General features: G+C 46.7%; 1 protein-coding gene across 3 annotated transcripts in view; it reads right to left on the bottom strand.

Moving 5' to 3' along the window:
• Window positions 1–15,357, bottom strand: part of BGN (biglycan) — a 192,244-nt gene that overhangs the window by 98,099 nt on the left and 78,788 nt on the right. For all 3 annotated transcript variants that reach the window (XM_069645356.1, XM_069645353.1, XM_069645354.1), the window contains one exon: window positions 10,689–10,936. In XM_069645356.1, the coding sequence (XP_069501457.1) occupies window positions 10,689–10,920 (232 nt within the window). In that variant the 5' untranslated portion in view covers window positions 10,921–10,936. The remainder of the gene's footprint in view (window positions 1–10,688; window positions 10,937–15,357) is intronic.

Genomic DNA, 15,357 nt, shown 5'->3' with positions numbered 1-15,357 from the left:
AGAAACACCTGCACACCAACGTCCAAAAAGCAGGGCGGGCTGGACTTAAAAGGGGGAGCTGGCAGAGGTTCAAGGCAAGACGCCGCTGAGGCTGACATTAAATATATGTACAAGAGATATCCAGCAGATGGCCAAAACACTAGCCGGCCACGTTAGCTCATCACAGTACATATGTTGCAACTTGGCAGGTAACAGCGCTTCTGCGTCAGAGCTTGGTTTCTCGACATCTACAGGAATCACTCACTGCCCCCCTTTTTGGCCTCTGAACTTTCTGAAATAGGCCCATTGCCTTTGGTCGCGTCGCCTACGCGCTTAGCTGGGCACGTTCTAGATCAGGTTTCAACTGCAAATACCTGTTTTAGCCTGTGCTTTTAGCATGGACTGGTCAGTGCCACCCTCCCACCTCCTTCCATCCGGGCATTAGTCCCTTCTGCCTACCTGCCTGAAGCCCGAACAAATCTGAGCTTGGGTGTCTAGTAACCCTAATACTCTGCTCTCAGTCTTGTCCAAGATGGCTGCTTGTACGTTCACTCAGATTAGCCAGCGAGAGAGCACTGTTCTTCTTCCCAACAGGCTCTTGGCAGACCTCGATGCCTGAGCTCCTCACAGAAACCAGATGTTTCAATCTAAATTGGAGTGAAATGAATGCATTGCCGCCGCTGAGCTCGGAGCCAATTCACTCAACAGGAAACGTGAGCATGCATGCTGGCGTTCCTGTAAATCAGAAGACCTGGAATCCTACAGCAACTTATAAACTATTAAGAACACATGGTCCTCCCTAAGAGCCAATCCTTTACTTCTCAAATTCTATCGACCAACAGCAACTCTGAAGAAAAGTTTGGCATGAAAAACGAAATTATCCAATAGCATTCAGTTATGTGAAGAAGTTTCCAGATCACCATTTTAATAAGGTCTCAAAAATGAGTTAATGGTTTGCGACCACCACTTATTCTCCACAAGGATTCCATCCCTCCACCTGGATCCTTCAACAATAGCAGAAACCATTGAATAAATGAGAAATAGTCAAGAAATAGCCCTTGGTACTGATTGGTCGTTAACATAGAATAAGAGGCGATCTCTCGCCATAGTAGCATATGCAAGGGCACACCTCTTGTAATACCCACTCATCTCCGATCACTTACCTACTTGCCCTCCATCTTTCCACCTTACACCCAATACGGACCAAAGAACAATAACAAATACAGCTGTGATACGCCACTTGAAAAATCCTCTAAAGTCTCCCACCATCTTCGAGCACTACACCACAGGCCGGCCCCACACGAACATTTTTACTTCACAATTTCACACAAACATTGCTTAAAAAGAATTAGGTTTTACGTACTAACAAGGGTACATTATTGTGCACTAACGCAATAGTGTACTGCAACTTGTATTGAATGTAGCTGGTACTAAAATGTGTGTACAAAGAAATGTGTTATGTAGATATCCAGTAAAGCTGAACAAAAATATTTACTCATGCTATATTGATTTACATATGCTTTTCCCTATTAGTAAAGTTGGCTTTTAGGCATTATCTGAAAGGACTGAAACCATAAGGCAAACTATTACTCGCTTATCACTCAATGAATGGAGTATGTGTGCTACCTCTAGCAGTTTGCTTTGGTTGCCCAAGACAGATAGCACAGAATGACAATAAATGTATGAATAATTCTTTCCCTCATACTCCAGAGCACTTGCGTAAAGAAACACCTTGACTTTGAGGAAAGAGTGAGATCAAAAGTCTCAATAGTACAATGCAAATCCCAGAGATTATTCCGGCTTTTATTCTTCCATTGATAATAGGGACAGAATCCAACCACAACTCATTTAGCTATACTTAAGGAATTATACATTTGTCAAGCTGGTTCATTGTGTGAAGTGTACTCAGGTGCCATCCAAGTGGGTATTATTTTAGACATTAAAGACAAACCTTAACACATTTGAACCAATTGGAGCCGCAAAGATGATCAGACAGGCCGCAACTAAAATGTGTCATCGTGGGCATATCATTTTTTCTCTCAGAAGCTAGTGAAGGGCCAGCGGTGACACTGCCTCCTTGCCATGATGCCTCTCGGCCAGCAGGAGGCCTGTCGCTCGGGTCGTGCAGTAAGCCGGAACAATGAGAAGCATCTCATTGTAATGAGCTTGTTTGCGGTACAGCCTCGCCATCTTACATGCCTGAACATTGCAGTTAAGGTGAGCTGCAGTAAACCTCAATACTCCCTGCCCCAAGTCTTCTGTGTGTTTGCTTTCCTGGGTGTGCTATATTGACAAAGGTACACCTGGAGAGAATAGAGTTTGTCTATACGGTACACTGTCGTTTCATCCACAGGCATTTTTACCACTGCCTTTTTTACGTGGACACCATTACGAAAAAGTCATTGAAATTTTGGGGGTTTGGAGAGTGGTTGGGTGGTTGGTCAGTTGGGTGGTTGGGCGTTCAGAGGAAGTTCTAAATAGGTGAGGGAGGTTTTGGGGGGGAACCCCCAAAAAATGTCCGATCACTTTTTTCGTAACAGTGTCCACGTAAAAAAGGCAGTCGTAAAAATGCCTGTCGGCGAAATGACATGGAGCCGTCTATACAGGCCTGGCAGACTGGATTCCCCTGACCCCGAGCATCTGATCTAGAGTCAGTCAACTTGTTTCATTTAATTTTCTGTTGTCTATTATTTTGTGTATTTTAAAATACTGCACACTTTGATGTTACTCATATCCATCTAGAATAGGTAATATTACATCAGATGTGTATATGTAGCTCTTCATGGCCGATTCTTCCTGCTTCTAAGAGCTGTAACACTTGGTGTTGTTTCTACCAAAAGTAATGGTACTCAATGTATCAGCCCGAAAAGGATGAAGGGCTGATTTTGCCATCCCGAGATTGGAACTCAGAAAATGCATTCTAGCGCGTTACAGAGTGGAGTATTTATTTCGCGGCGCTATCCAGTCCAGTGGTCGAAGTGTATGAAAAGAAGTAGCAGAGCTATGTTCCCTACTGGTCTGCACCACACCCCACAAACCCCATCGCCACACCCCCTCCCATGCACAATATAAACCCCCAAATACATGCACCTGCAGTTTAAGGGACCGCTCAGTGCACTGCACTGAAAGTGCAAGTTTCAACTGCTTCCTACACTTTTATTTTAAAACGAAACCATTCCGGAACGGTTTCTTTTTAAAGTAAAAGTATAGGAACGGTAAAACTTCATTAAAAGAAGTAGAGGAGCACCCCTCCCGACCACGCCCGCCCACTTCGACCACTGATCCAGTCACAATAATGTGTGATCAACTGTGCAGTTAAACAGAAACTCTTCATATGGTCTCTTTGTGCCACTCTCTAATATCCCCGACTCACTCCGCTCTTTATAAAACATACCGTAATATTATAATGTTTATAAGAAAAGTGCCTTGCCATATTTATTATTAATAATAATATTAATATTGTAGCCCCAGAGTCAAGGCATTAGTAAAGATTGTCGATACGGCCATGTAAGGTGAAAAAGCTGGTGAGATAGCACTGTGGGTTATGCCCTTGCCGCTTCTATCTATGTGTGGCCGGCAGCAGCTTTGAACCCTGTGCTCCTGCAGCAGTTCAACACATGCTCCTGACTTTGGTGGTGGAAGAGGACTTTCTATACTGTCAGGACCTTTCATTTCCATAACACCCCCCGCCCGGCTGCACAAAGCCCCTCAATTGCCTGGTCCAAGGTCACAGAGACATTTAGGTGAAGAGATCATCTTCCAAAGGGCCAAATTGTAGCCACTCCCCCATTCACACCCCTCTTTCCTGTTTCCCCTTCTGTCTGTCTCGTACTTGCTCTCCTCCCCTGTTACTCCTCACTTTCACTATTTTCTTCTTGAATTCGTGCTAACTGCCCACCTATCTATCTATCTATCTATCTATCTATCTATCTATCTATCTATCTATCTATCTATCTATCTATCTATCTATCTACCTATCTATCTATATTTCTGTCTAGCTTTCTACCTAGGACTCTGCCCGTCTGCCCGCCTGTCTATATCTAACCAGGGCCCCTCATGAGGACGTTTGCAGATTGTAGTTATTGTGCAAGGCCCTCCTCTTTTGTCTGGTGCATCCTAACAAAAGAGGAAATCAGGGACCTCCCTTCATGGTGCCCCAGGAGAGGGGCAGGGTTCCTTCTTTCCCTGGACTCAATCTACTGTTCCGTAAATTGCAGCCAACACCTGGCATGACTAAAAGGGCAGCACATTGAGACAGACTCAGTCCCATATATATCAAGCCACAGATTCAGTTGAGGCCCTATGTTGAGAGATGCACCCCAACCCAACTTTACACAATATACTGGCAGATCTACAAGGACCGTTCTCCAAAGTTAATCTGAAATTGGGATATCGCCTATAACATCTCCACAAAGACTACCAGCAAATAACCACATTTTAATGTCATGTGCAATTCTGGATACACTTTGGATTCTCATCAGCAGTGGAGACGTTCCAACACAATGTAATGGCTCTGCTGGCGAGACTCCCAAGCATGACAAACGTCAGCGACAACGTTTTGATGTACTGCGCATCGGAGAGAGAACATTTGTTACAATTGTCTGCGGTCTTCCAATGACTCCAGCAGTATGGGCTTAAGTTAAGCAAAACTAGGTGTAGATTCCTCCAGAGGAGGGTAGATGTCTTGGATTCGTATTGCAAGATCAAGGAATCTCCGTCAACGCCCGTAAAGTGAGATCTATCAAGGCCGCCAAATCACTGACAACACGACCTGACATCCTCAGTTTCCTGGGCATGATATATTTATGTGGAGGAATTATCCCTGGTGTGTTGACTCTTGGCTGAGCCCCTTCATGCACTAACCAGGAAGGTCTGTGCATGGTCCTGCGACTTGGATGAACAACTGGGGCTTGAACCCAATAGGCAGTATGAGATGATCATCATTCCTGCCAGCCCGGTGGGTCGATGGGAGGTGCTCGTACAACTGGATCAGGAGGGTATGCGGTGGCCCATAGCTTATGCGGTTAAAGGGGCAACCACCACTGAGCAATGGTATTTGCAAATAGCAAGGGAGGTGCTGGCAGTCCGTCCTCCATTTTTGTCATCCAATAACAGTAGTCAATGGACACAATCCTCTCTTGCCTATCATGCATGGTTAGGCACCACACCCGCCTACCTGTCTCCAAAAGCAGTTACTTTAACATTACGGGGTGACACTCCAGTCTGGAGCCAGTACAGACAAGCACACAGTTTATTTATCATGACATCCACCCACATTTAACAGGCTTGTCTGTGCCATAGATGAGGGCGCAGAGGAGAATGTCTGCATCATGACCTCGGCTGCGTTCCTCAAACCTGCAGAAATAGCGAAATCCACAAAGGCGTGCAAATATTGGTAGACCAGTTGCAGTCTCATACATGGAAAAGCAGCTTCCTGGGAGAACATACTCATTGCGCGGCCAAGGCCCAAGAATTCCTGCAAGGGTGATAGTAGAGTGGTCGATGGACCCCAAATAGTGTCCTCCACCACAAGTCAAGATTGATAATACCCCCAATCTCATCCAATGGGTGGCCCATTTGGCTCTAATTAGACACCAAAGGACAAGCAAGATGAAAGCAAGGCAGAGGGGAAAACGTCTGTTTCTCAAACCTCAAAAAGGTTGTGGACTGTTTTTCTGGCTATTTGCACGTGGTGCCAGGCCCACGCAATGGCACCTTGTCCCCCTCCAAAAGAATCGACACTGAGGAGCCTGGTCCCATGGCAGTATGGATGTTGGCATGGCACTCAACTATCGACACTTTATCGTGGTCCTGGATAAGTTTTCCTGATACCCAGAAGTACTTACTGTTCCTGATGGCAAACAGTTTTGGATGATATACATGCTACCCATGGCCTGCTGGAGTCCATCAGGACTGACAATGGTAACCCCTTCCACAGCAAGGACTTCGGCAATTCCTCACAAGTTATGGGATAACTCATCACAGAATTACCCCCCGCTTACCCGTGCCCAACAGGGATGTTGAGCTCTTCATGAGGACTATCACTAAGGCATTATGCAGTACGCCCAAAATGGGGAACCTCTGTAGTCTGCGCTCACATTTCTCACGGCTTACAGTATTGTCTCGGGAAGATAGCTCAAGGGCAACATGCCCGCCTTGAAAGCAAGACGATACAGCGCACCACAGGTTCAATCCCCGGGACTGCGCTTAGTAACCTTTGGGTATTAAGTGTGTTATAAATAACCTATCATATCATATATGAGAAACGAACAACAAGGTGAAGTTGGTTATTCTAGAACATGGCTCAAGACAGAGAGTTAACATTGATGGTGTCTGCACTCGCCAAAGACAAATAGAGAACCATAGGAAAGAGGATCTATGTGATCACTGCTGAGCCAATAATGTCGACAGAAAGCCAACTTCCATTAGGGCATGGTGCAGTGATCATATACATCACTGTGCCCCGCATCCCACTACCCGCCTCATCCCCTATACCCCTGCGGCATTTGTTCTGTCCCACTAACCTCAGTCTGAACTGGCGGCGCAGGTTCCTTTTTCCTTATTTTTCTCACTTTTCTCTTTGTTGTTCCCCACTACCATCTAATGGAATCGGGGGACACCCCTGCAACCCCTGACCTCCATTACTCTGACTAACGAGAGCTCATCTGGAACCTGCACCGAGTCACAAGCTGAATCTTCATTTACAAATAACCCTCTGAGAAGTGGCCAAAAAAAAAGGGATCCATGGTCCCCGTTGAAAAGACCGACGCGCGTGCCACCAGGAACTGCAGTTGGTTTCGAAGGATAGGACGATCCAAATCTGCTGGGGCAGAAGAAAGTGATAAGCGGGCAAGAATCACGACGGTCAGGTACCACAGTAGGCCACCAACGTGCTGCAAGAAAATTCACCAGGGATGTAGAACTCCCCAGAGTGAGAGTCAGAGGATGAATGTGATGACGATATCGCCAGGGGGACCCGAGGGTGGCACAGGCCCAATTCAAAGACCTAGTGCTGAATTAGCTGTTGTATATATTAACTGTTTGTCGGTTGAAATACGTTACAATTGACGTTGCGGCGAGGACTGTACCACTCTTGGTGCGTCGCTATCATATCAATAGAGGAAGTGAGTCAATAAATAGAACCTGCATATCCGGTTTGGGTTCATTCCTCAAACTAATAACGTGTGCAGGTTTCCTTCCCAGCAAGGTCTGCGCCCAGCTATTGTGATTGCTAGTCTCCAGTCGTGAGCCACATAACAGAAGGGAGCAAAGACCCCAATAAAAGCAAGGTGTAAGTCTACCATGGGTTGCAAAGCAAAGGGAGCAAGAATGAAATGAGTGGCCAGGGTACTCTACCCACAAGGACCTGCTTTTTGGTGGCCCATTGGCAGAAGGGGGCAACACTGAGAGTAATGTGGGTGTGACCAGTAAGAATAGAATTTAGGAAGGTTAAAAAACAGATCAACTCATAAAAAGGGCAGATGAGATTTTTAGTGCATCACTTTGAAGATCTGTTCGATAGAGTCAAAAAACAGAGAACAAAAGTCTATAAGAGAGGACTAGATGTGCAGCCAGATTATAAAATGGAGCATTTGCGAGAAGGAGGAACAGCGGTTAAGCAATTGGGGCACTGGCGAAGAAGCTAGCCATTTTGACAGTGCAATTCAATACATCGGCAATGAAATGATAGTCATCATACTGGGTAGCTTTGGCGAATGAACTACATGGCATTTTCTAAGCCTTAGGGTTCAAGATGGCAGCCTCCATGGATTTATCCAATGAAAAAAATGTGCCAACCATGGTACCTGCATACCTAAAGCAAATGCAGAAAGGATAACCTTGCTGGTTACCTAGCTGCCTGAAGATGGTGAGGAAAGGAGGAACATGGGAACTAGCCGGATCGTGAAAGAGAAGCACGCGGTACATATGTGCCCCAGTCAGTAAGCAATTCGTGTAGAGGGCTTGCTATCACGAGGATTATAGTGGCCGACGAGGTCCTACATTTAACAGATTGCTTGAATCATTACCAGGAATAGATTCAAAGCATCACCAACAAGCACAAAGGAGATTTGTGATGCTTACATGATAGGTAATTTACATGGCATATGGTAAAAACAGGCACTAGCTGGGCAAAGGCAAATACTGGCTACAAGTTGAAGGGAGGAGACGTGGCTGTGCAGCAGTCCCTTGCAGTCAGCCCTGAGCCTGTGGGCGTAGGGAAAGGTGGTTAGTGAAGGACAGCTGATGAAGGGCATCCATTGGCATTCGACTTGGGTCACATGGGCCATGGCTGTAGATACACTAATGCAGTTTGTATGGAGCAACCATTCCAGATGAACCTACAAATATTCACACACAGATATGAAACTGGGGTGGCACATTTAATATGAAAGCCCTACAGCAAGAGGCTGCCCCTAAAAAAGAGAGCAGGGGACCAGCGGGCCAGTGCAACATGATCTGAGGTCCAGACATCAGGGCAGGAAGAAATAGGGCAGCCCCTACCAACAAGCATAAGAATTGAGGAAGTGGCTCAGCCACTGGCCCACTAGCTAAACGAGGCAGAATATTATTCCCATTGGATGGCTTTCCAAAGGGCTTTAGAGCCCTTATAGAGGGCCCAGGGGCAAAGAACTTAAAATCAGCAATGGAGCTGGCAATGGTGCTAATGGGCAAGTTATGGCAGAGCGTGAGCTGGGCTGGTGGCTTCAAGGGCAGGGGCCTTATGAGCAAAGAAATTTAAAATCAGTAATGGAGCTGGCAAGGGTGCTAATGGGCAAGATATGTAAGGAGCGTGCGCTGGGCAGGTGGCTTCAAGGGCAGGAGGCATCAAGAGCAAATAACTTTAAAATCAGCAATAGAGCTGGCAATGATGGTAATTGGCAAGATTTGGAAGAAGTATGCACTGGGCAAGTTCACTGAGCACTTCTTAGGATCCCCTTGAAACACTTTCAAGTGCAAACCCAAGGACTCTAGTGAGTCCAAAAACCCTGCTCCACGATCACCAGTCTGGGTTCAGGCCCATCAGGGCTTCAGAAACAACTCTCCTTAACATCAGAGAAGAGGTGCTTAAATTAACTTTCAACAAACACCCCAACCGCAGAGGTCCTGATCGACTGTGGCTCGCGACACAAAGGACCACAAGACCCTACTATGACTGTCACTTTCCTGAAAGATTGACTTGCTCAAGTGTCTATGGACCCATCCACATCCAAAGTCATTCCTTGGAGATGTGGTCATCCTGAAGCGGTCATCATTGTCCCCTTGTCTTTTCATTGTCTAAATGAGACTGCAAGCCCCAGGGATTTACTCCTTCTCTGCCCGTGCCAACTAATCCCCAATGATGCTCCAATTCACAACTGCCTAAGCAGCGTGGACCATGCAAAAGATACATCGCCGTCTTCATGAACAAGATCCGGGGTTGGATGTATTACAAGAACCTACGCCTCCGTGGGAGTAAATCAGAGATCATGTTATATTGTGTTGAGGCCATGAACCTCCTCCTCATCACCTGACCAAAAGTCATAGGTCCCCACAAAAGTCAGTCAAAACAGCAGGGAACCAATACATCATCTTTGACACAACCGTTGTTTCCTACCACCGGTGAATGTTGTCACAAGAAACCACCCCCTTCATACGCCTGCGACAGTAAACCCTCTACTAGGCTTATGACACAGGGTGGATGTCATCAGGGCCTTGGACTTGGACGGCCGGGCTACTGAAATACTCAAAAGCTACCGATGCATGAGCAGGATCGGGCAACCCACCTGGTGCTAGACTTGGAGGAAGAGGACATTAGCTTTGCTCTTAACTCCCTCCGCCGGCTTCCGATTGAGCAAGGAGCGTCTCTGTAAGCGCTCTACACCAATCACAAAGCCATTTGGGAGGTCCACCCTAAGAATGTGCCTCTCATGATGAATAGATCCATTGATTACAGCTCCCCCGTAAGGACAAGGACAGGGCTTCTGTCAAGGCCGAGGCCGAATCGAAGCAAGTTTGCGTGTATGATGCTTCTACACACGGGAACACAAATATGGAACTACCTCCCGGAGATCTTGGGAACCCAAGGAAATCATTTGAATTTGAGGAAAGTCTTTAAAACCTTCTTGCTCCAGGAAGCCATTCCCATAGATTAGAAAGTGGGCGTCCTTAACCCTAAGGAGCATTAGCTTGGCTATACGAGACCAGTTCATTATCGAAGACCTCATCGGTGTCACTGCCGCAACACAATTCCTGCACATCTGCGTCTGCATTCGCTACCAACAAATGTGTGCCGAATGCTGGCTTGTAATCAAATGCATAACTTAATGAACATCAGAAGTGTGACCTCTGCTTTTGCTGTTAATGTAGCCATTCCCCCCACCCTGTTATCCTTCTTTCCATCCCTTGCTTCTCGGATCCGCGAAAGAGCACGCGTCTGCCTCTGGCACATTAGAAAACACTGAAAAGAAATAGTGACATTAGGATGGTGTAGACACACAGATAACAACATTATGCAGGAAAACCAAATGGTATTCTGGAAATCAGAAGATGTCAAGACTCCCTCTTATCTTGCCCTGCCCAGCCAGGAACCTTCCAAAGGATATGCCTTTTAGACCGGAAGTGAAAGAAAAATGCACCCTTAATTGATGCCAAGTTATCAAAAAAACATGCTGGGGTGACAGTATCTTGGACAATACACCAACGACCTCTAGGCCCTTCAAGTGACTCACCCAGGTCCGAGCACTGGACCACGCGCAAGTGGCAGTGACAACCAAAGGGGCACATGTCCATCGGTGGCAGGGGAAGGCCAGGCATTGTGGGTGGAGGGGTTCCAGAGCCTTCTTCGTCGTTCATCATGGCCATGCCATCGTCCATGGAGAAGTCCCAGAAGCCTCTTTGTTCAAAGGGCAGCGCGTGGCTGAGGGACAGGAGGCAAGCGAGCAGCATCATGGTGGACTTCATCTTGTAGCAACGGATCCTGAGGAGTAAGAAGAGACAAGAGATCAGGGTTACTTGAGTCAATCCTTGACGGTTTCTTTGTTTGCGATGCACGCATTCGACAGGTTCTGAAGGCTTAGCCTGAACTGTGGTAATCATTTCCTTCTGCCTTCCCCTCGTCTGTCTGTATTCGGCACCAGCCTGAACACATCTTCCCAAATGGCTTCGTCTACTTAAAAATGTGATCAACATATGTCTAGTTCTGTACACCTCAGTGATCTATGTCATTAACCTTAACCAATAAGAGGTCTGCATGCGAGGGATATGCCGGGACCTGCACCTCAACGGTGGGGCAATTATGAATTATGCCAGGGTCTGTACATGTGTGAAGGTGGGCTCCACTTATTCAGGGCCAAGCTCAGTCTAATCCTCTAGGGCAGAGGTCTGCAACTTGTAGTTCTCCAGAGGATTTGCACTGCCACTCCCATGATCCCTCACCATTAGCTATGCTGGCTAGGGCTAATGGGAGTTGTAGTGCAAAACATCTGGAGAGCCAACAGTTGCAGACCCCTGCCCTAGGGCAATGCCTGAAGTGCAGGCCCAACATGCTAGTGTGTGCCAGTTCTTTCGGTCAAATTGGGCCCATTGTGTAGCAGAAGTTGGTCAGTTTGGTGAGTTCCTGCCCTGTATATCTAGTCGTTTTTACCAGTGTTATTGAACAGGTATTCTTAAAAGTGCAACATTTGCAACACTTTTTTTACCAAAAAAAGTACTTGGAACTACTGAAAAAGAATATCACAAATAGAATGAGTTACTTTACGCCACTTACCTTACTGCACTTCCCCTCCTCCCCTTCCCCTTGCACTTTTTCCCCCACCCCCACCCCTGCACTTGCGCGATCTGAATGAAACCTGGCCTAGTAGGATCGTTTGTTATGTCTCCCCTTGTTCCTCCCCTCCCTGCCCCGTCGCGCCTTGAAACACCTGTGTATAGGCGCGTTACAAATATCATATCATATCATATCATACCAGTTGCAACTGTGGGCCGCTTATACTTTACTGGCAGAGCCAATTTGATGCCCCAGTCTAACCCTGGTTAGGGCTGGTTCTAAAGCAGAGCCACTATGCAATTCTGCCAGCAGGTAGCATGAGATTGCCCCAACAAGCTGCAAGGTGGCCCTCCAGAACGAGCAGGGTGGAGTGGGGTCATGGGATGGAGTGGGCAGAAAACCATCACCTCATATAGGCTGGCACATGTAATTGCTGAAGCTCTCAGGAAATACCCTTTTGACCCTGGAAGGCTTTTTCCATGCCAGGGGTTGAACCACCTATCAAGAATAAGTAAGATTCCCCTTCAGAGCTGTGAGTCTGAAGGATCTTTATATCTGAGACTTAGTCAATTGCATGCCAGACTCCCCATGTCATTACCGAGGCACTCCCCAGGAAACATCTTTAAACCCTGGGTGTGGTCTCAGGGCTAAATGTTAGGGACTGGCCCCTCACACGAGGCACAGTGACACTCATTAGACCGAGCACTATGCACATCAAACCGCAAACGAAAACGACAGGTCATAAGGAAACACCACCAAAAAGAACACTATGCAGAATTAAAGATAGCGTATAAATTGGTTGTATACGAATTGTTTGTTTTACAACTGCTCGAATGACAATTAACCTTTTTACAATTGACCGAATTGTGAAGGTCAATTGTACCATATATGTGGGGGGAAACCCCCCACGACCCCCCACGACCCCCCACCCAACGCCAAACCCCCCCAAACCCATATATATATATATATATATATATATATATATATATATATATATTCGGTCAATTGTGAAAAGGTCAATTGTGACCCTTTAAATTCGGTCAATTGTTCATTCGAACAATTGTAAAAAAACAATTTGGGTAATACCGATAAATCTGCACAACGCACTACAAGCAAAGGACAGTGTGGACAACATGCACGAGACAGGATGATGAAATGAAGTAGTGGACCAAGACACAGCAAGTAAGCAACCACACACAACTACACAAAAACGCATAGTAAAATGGGATTTAGATTGTTTGCCCGTAATGGAAAGGTTTGCGACCGAAAAGACTGTAGCTAGCAACCCAAAGCAAATGCCTCCCCAAACATACCCCACAAATACCCCCACCCCCTTTACTTATCTTTTGGTTTTGGGATCCGGCGACGCAGGGTCCTTTACTTTTAATTTTTTTAACATAGGGGGTGTCCCCTATGCGGGGGACACCGCCGCAGAGCTCGAATCCAAAAATGCCAGACATGGTCAGCGGGAGACATCCCGCAAACCCCGCTCCTCATGTTCGGTATTTTCCCATTCGTACGAATGGTGCGGGCCTTTTTCAGTCTATTATACCATTTGTACAAATGGATATGTCATTTTGGAAGTTTCCAGTCAAATGAACACCTAGTAACACAAAGATGGCAGTAACTCCCCAGAGATATCAAAACCAAACATCAAACGCACAAACGGACTCTCCAGGAGTAAGCAACACAAAATAGTGAATGATAAGCTAGGTGCACAACGGACTTTGGAAAACAACACAGTTCCCTGTTATGCATTAGCAATGACAGCTGAAAACGATACAAAAGACAATAAACCACATCCAATAACGCAGTCATAGTCAAAATAGGACATGTAATCGACATTGAAAGAGTGCGCTGGACGAAAAACAGCAAACTACCCACAATAACATGTAATGATCACAGCGCCCAGACAAAGGCAGCAGTGGAAATGAGTGACGCCCCGCCCCTCCTCTACTGGGGGTCTCTGTAGTAAAGATCTGAGGTGGCTCTGACACGGGTCCAGCAGTGAGGAACAGAGCAGCAGATGGGCAAAGAGGTGTGCTTGGCTTTGCCAAGGCGCCCCTCCCCTCCCCCCCACACCCCCCGCCATGCTGGAAGAAAATCATAGGCTGGAAAGCAGCCAGTGTGCAGGTGAGCCCCGCAGGTGTTTACAAATAGCACCCCTTTCCTGGCCGTACCCCCTTTGAAGCTGTGTTGGATCTTACGCGCCACCTCCATCTTTCATGTGTACTGATGGATTGAGAGCTGTGGAGTGTGCCCATGCCAGTCACCTGTCCACAAAGGACGGGCACGCCGCCTCCCTCTGACCCAGCTAATGCACATCATCATGATGCCAGCCGCCCTATACCATCCTTAGAGGGTGCCAGCCGCCCTATACCATCCATAGAGGGTAGGAGGAGCCCACGGAGCGCAAAGCCTGCACCCCATCACCATGGGCTCTTCCTTGCTGCTCTCAGAAGTATGGATGGGCGAGAACAGGAACAGAGCAGATCCTAGGGAGCAGCCCCATCTCCAAGGCAACGGACCTAATCTGAAGGTCGTCAGATCAAAGATCACTCAGCCAAATGCTGCAAAGATTCAAAAACACAAAAGCACCAAAGTAGCAAACGCCAAAATGCCAAAAGCACCCAGATACCAAAGACCCATCCGACCCTTACAGCAAATTGCCTTTAACAGTTCTCAAGACAGGAAACCCCCAATCACCCACAATACAAAGCATTCAAACCCTACTTTTCACTCCCAAACAGCCACAAAACCAGCCTCTAACCCTGTGTAACCGTGGTAACGCAAGAGTGACAAGAGACTGCCTACGGGAGATGGTTCCCCTTTGAGGATCAGGAATAGACGCGGCGGAGCATCAATGCTGATAGAGTCAAGGTGGGAGCCACGTGTATGAGGTCAGTGATGTAATGTAAGTGGTCTTGTACAGAGCCCTTCTGCCACTATTGGTGGCCTGGTTGCATGCAGGGATACCAGGGGATGTTGCACAGCAAGGCTCCACCTCAGTCCTTACTGGCAGGTACTCTGGCAGAGCCGTGCATGTGTGTATGTCAATTCTTAAAGAGAACTGGATTAACAAAGTCACAAGTGGAGTGTTTTAACAGAATGCGACAGTGGGGGCAGTCCTAATCCAAAATGACTAGTCTCAATTTTGGGCTAAAGGTGGGTACATCCCTAAGCAAGTGCTCCACGTGAATAAGTATACAATTGTATATATAGTTAGGTGTCCAGTTTATTAAGGCAGCATAAACTGGGCTGTAATTCACATTGCCACATATATCGTATTCTGTGAGTGTTGGGTTAATAAGTGACAGGTATAGGGTAAAATTTCAACGTAGTGTTGTTGACTCCAGTTTGAGGCAATATTGTATATGGATCAATTGCCGCAATAGTCTCAATTTGGTCCACAGAGTTTGTGAAATTCTGCTCCCTCCTACGGGTCTCCATTAGGGGGTGAAGCAAACATTGTCTTCGTTAAGGGGCAGAAGCAGCAGATGACAGCACTTTTTCTGGCCACTGAAAAGGGTATGTATGTGATTTGGCCGTGGCAGAATTGTTCGTGGTGGAATTGACCGTAGTCAATTTCCCTGCAAAACAAATTTTGCTGCGGCCAAATCTATACCCCCCGA

The sequence above is a fragment of the Ambystoma mexicanum genome, chromosome 2p, assembly GCF_040938575.1.
Source record: "Ambystoma mexicanum isolate Mex_15411 chromosome 2p, UKY_AmexF1_1, whole genome shotgun sequence".
Taxonomy (NCBI): Eukaryota; Metazoa; Chordata; class Amphibia; order Caudata; family Ambystomatidae; genus Ambystoma; species Ambystoma mexicanum.
This window is presented reverse-complemented; position numbering and strand designations above follow the sequence as displayed.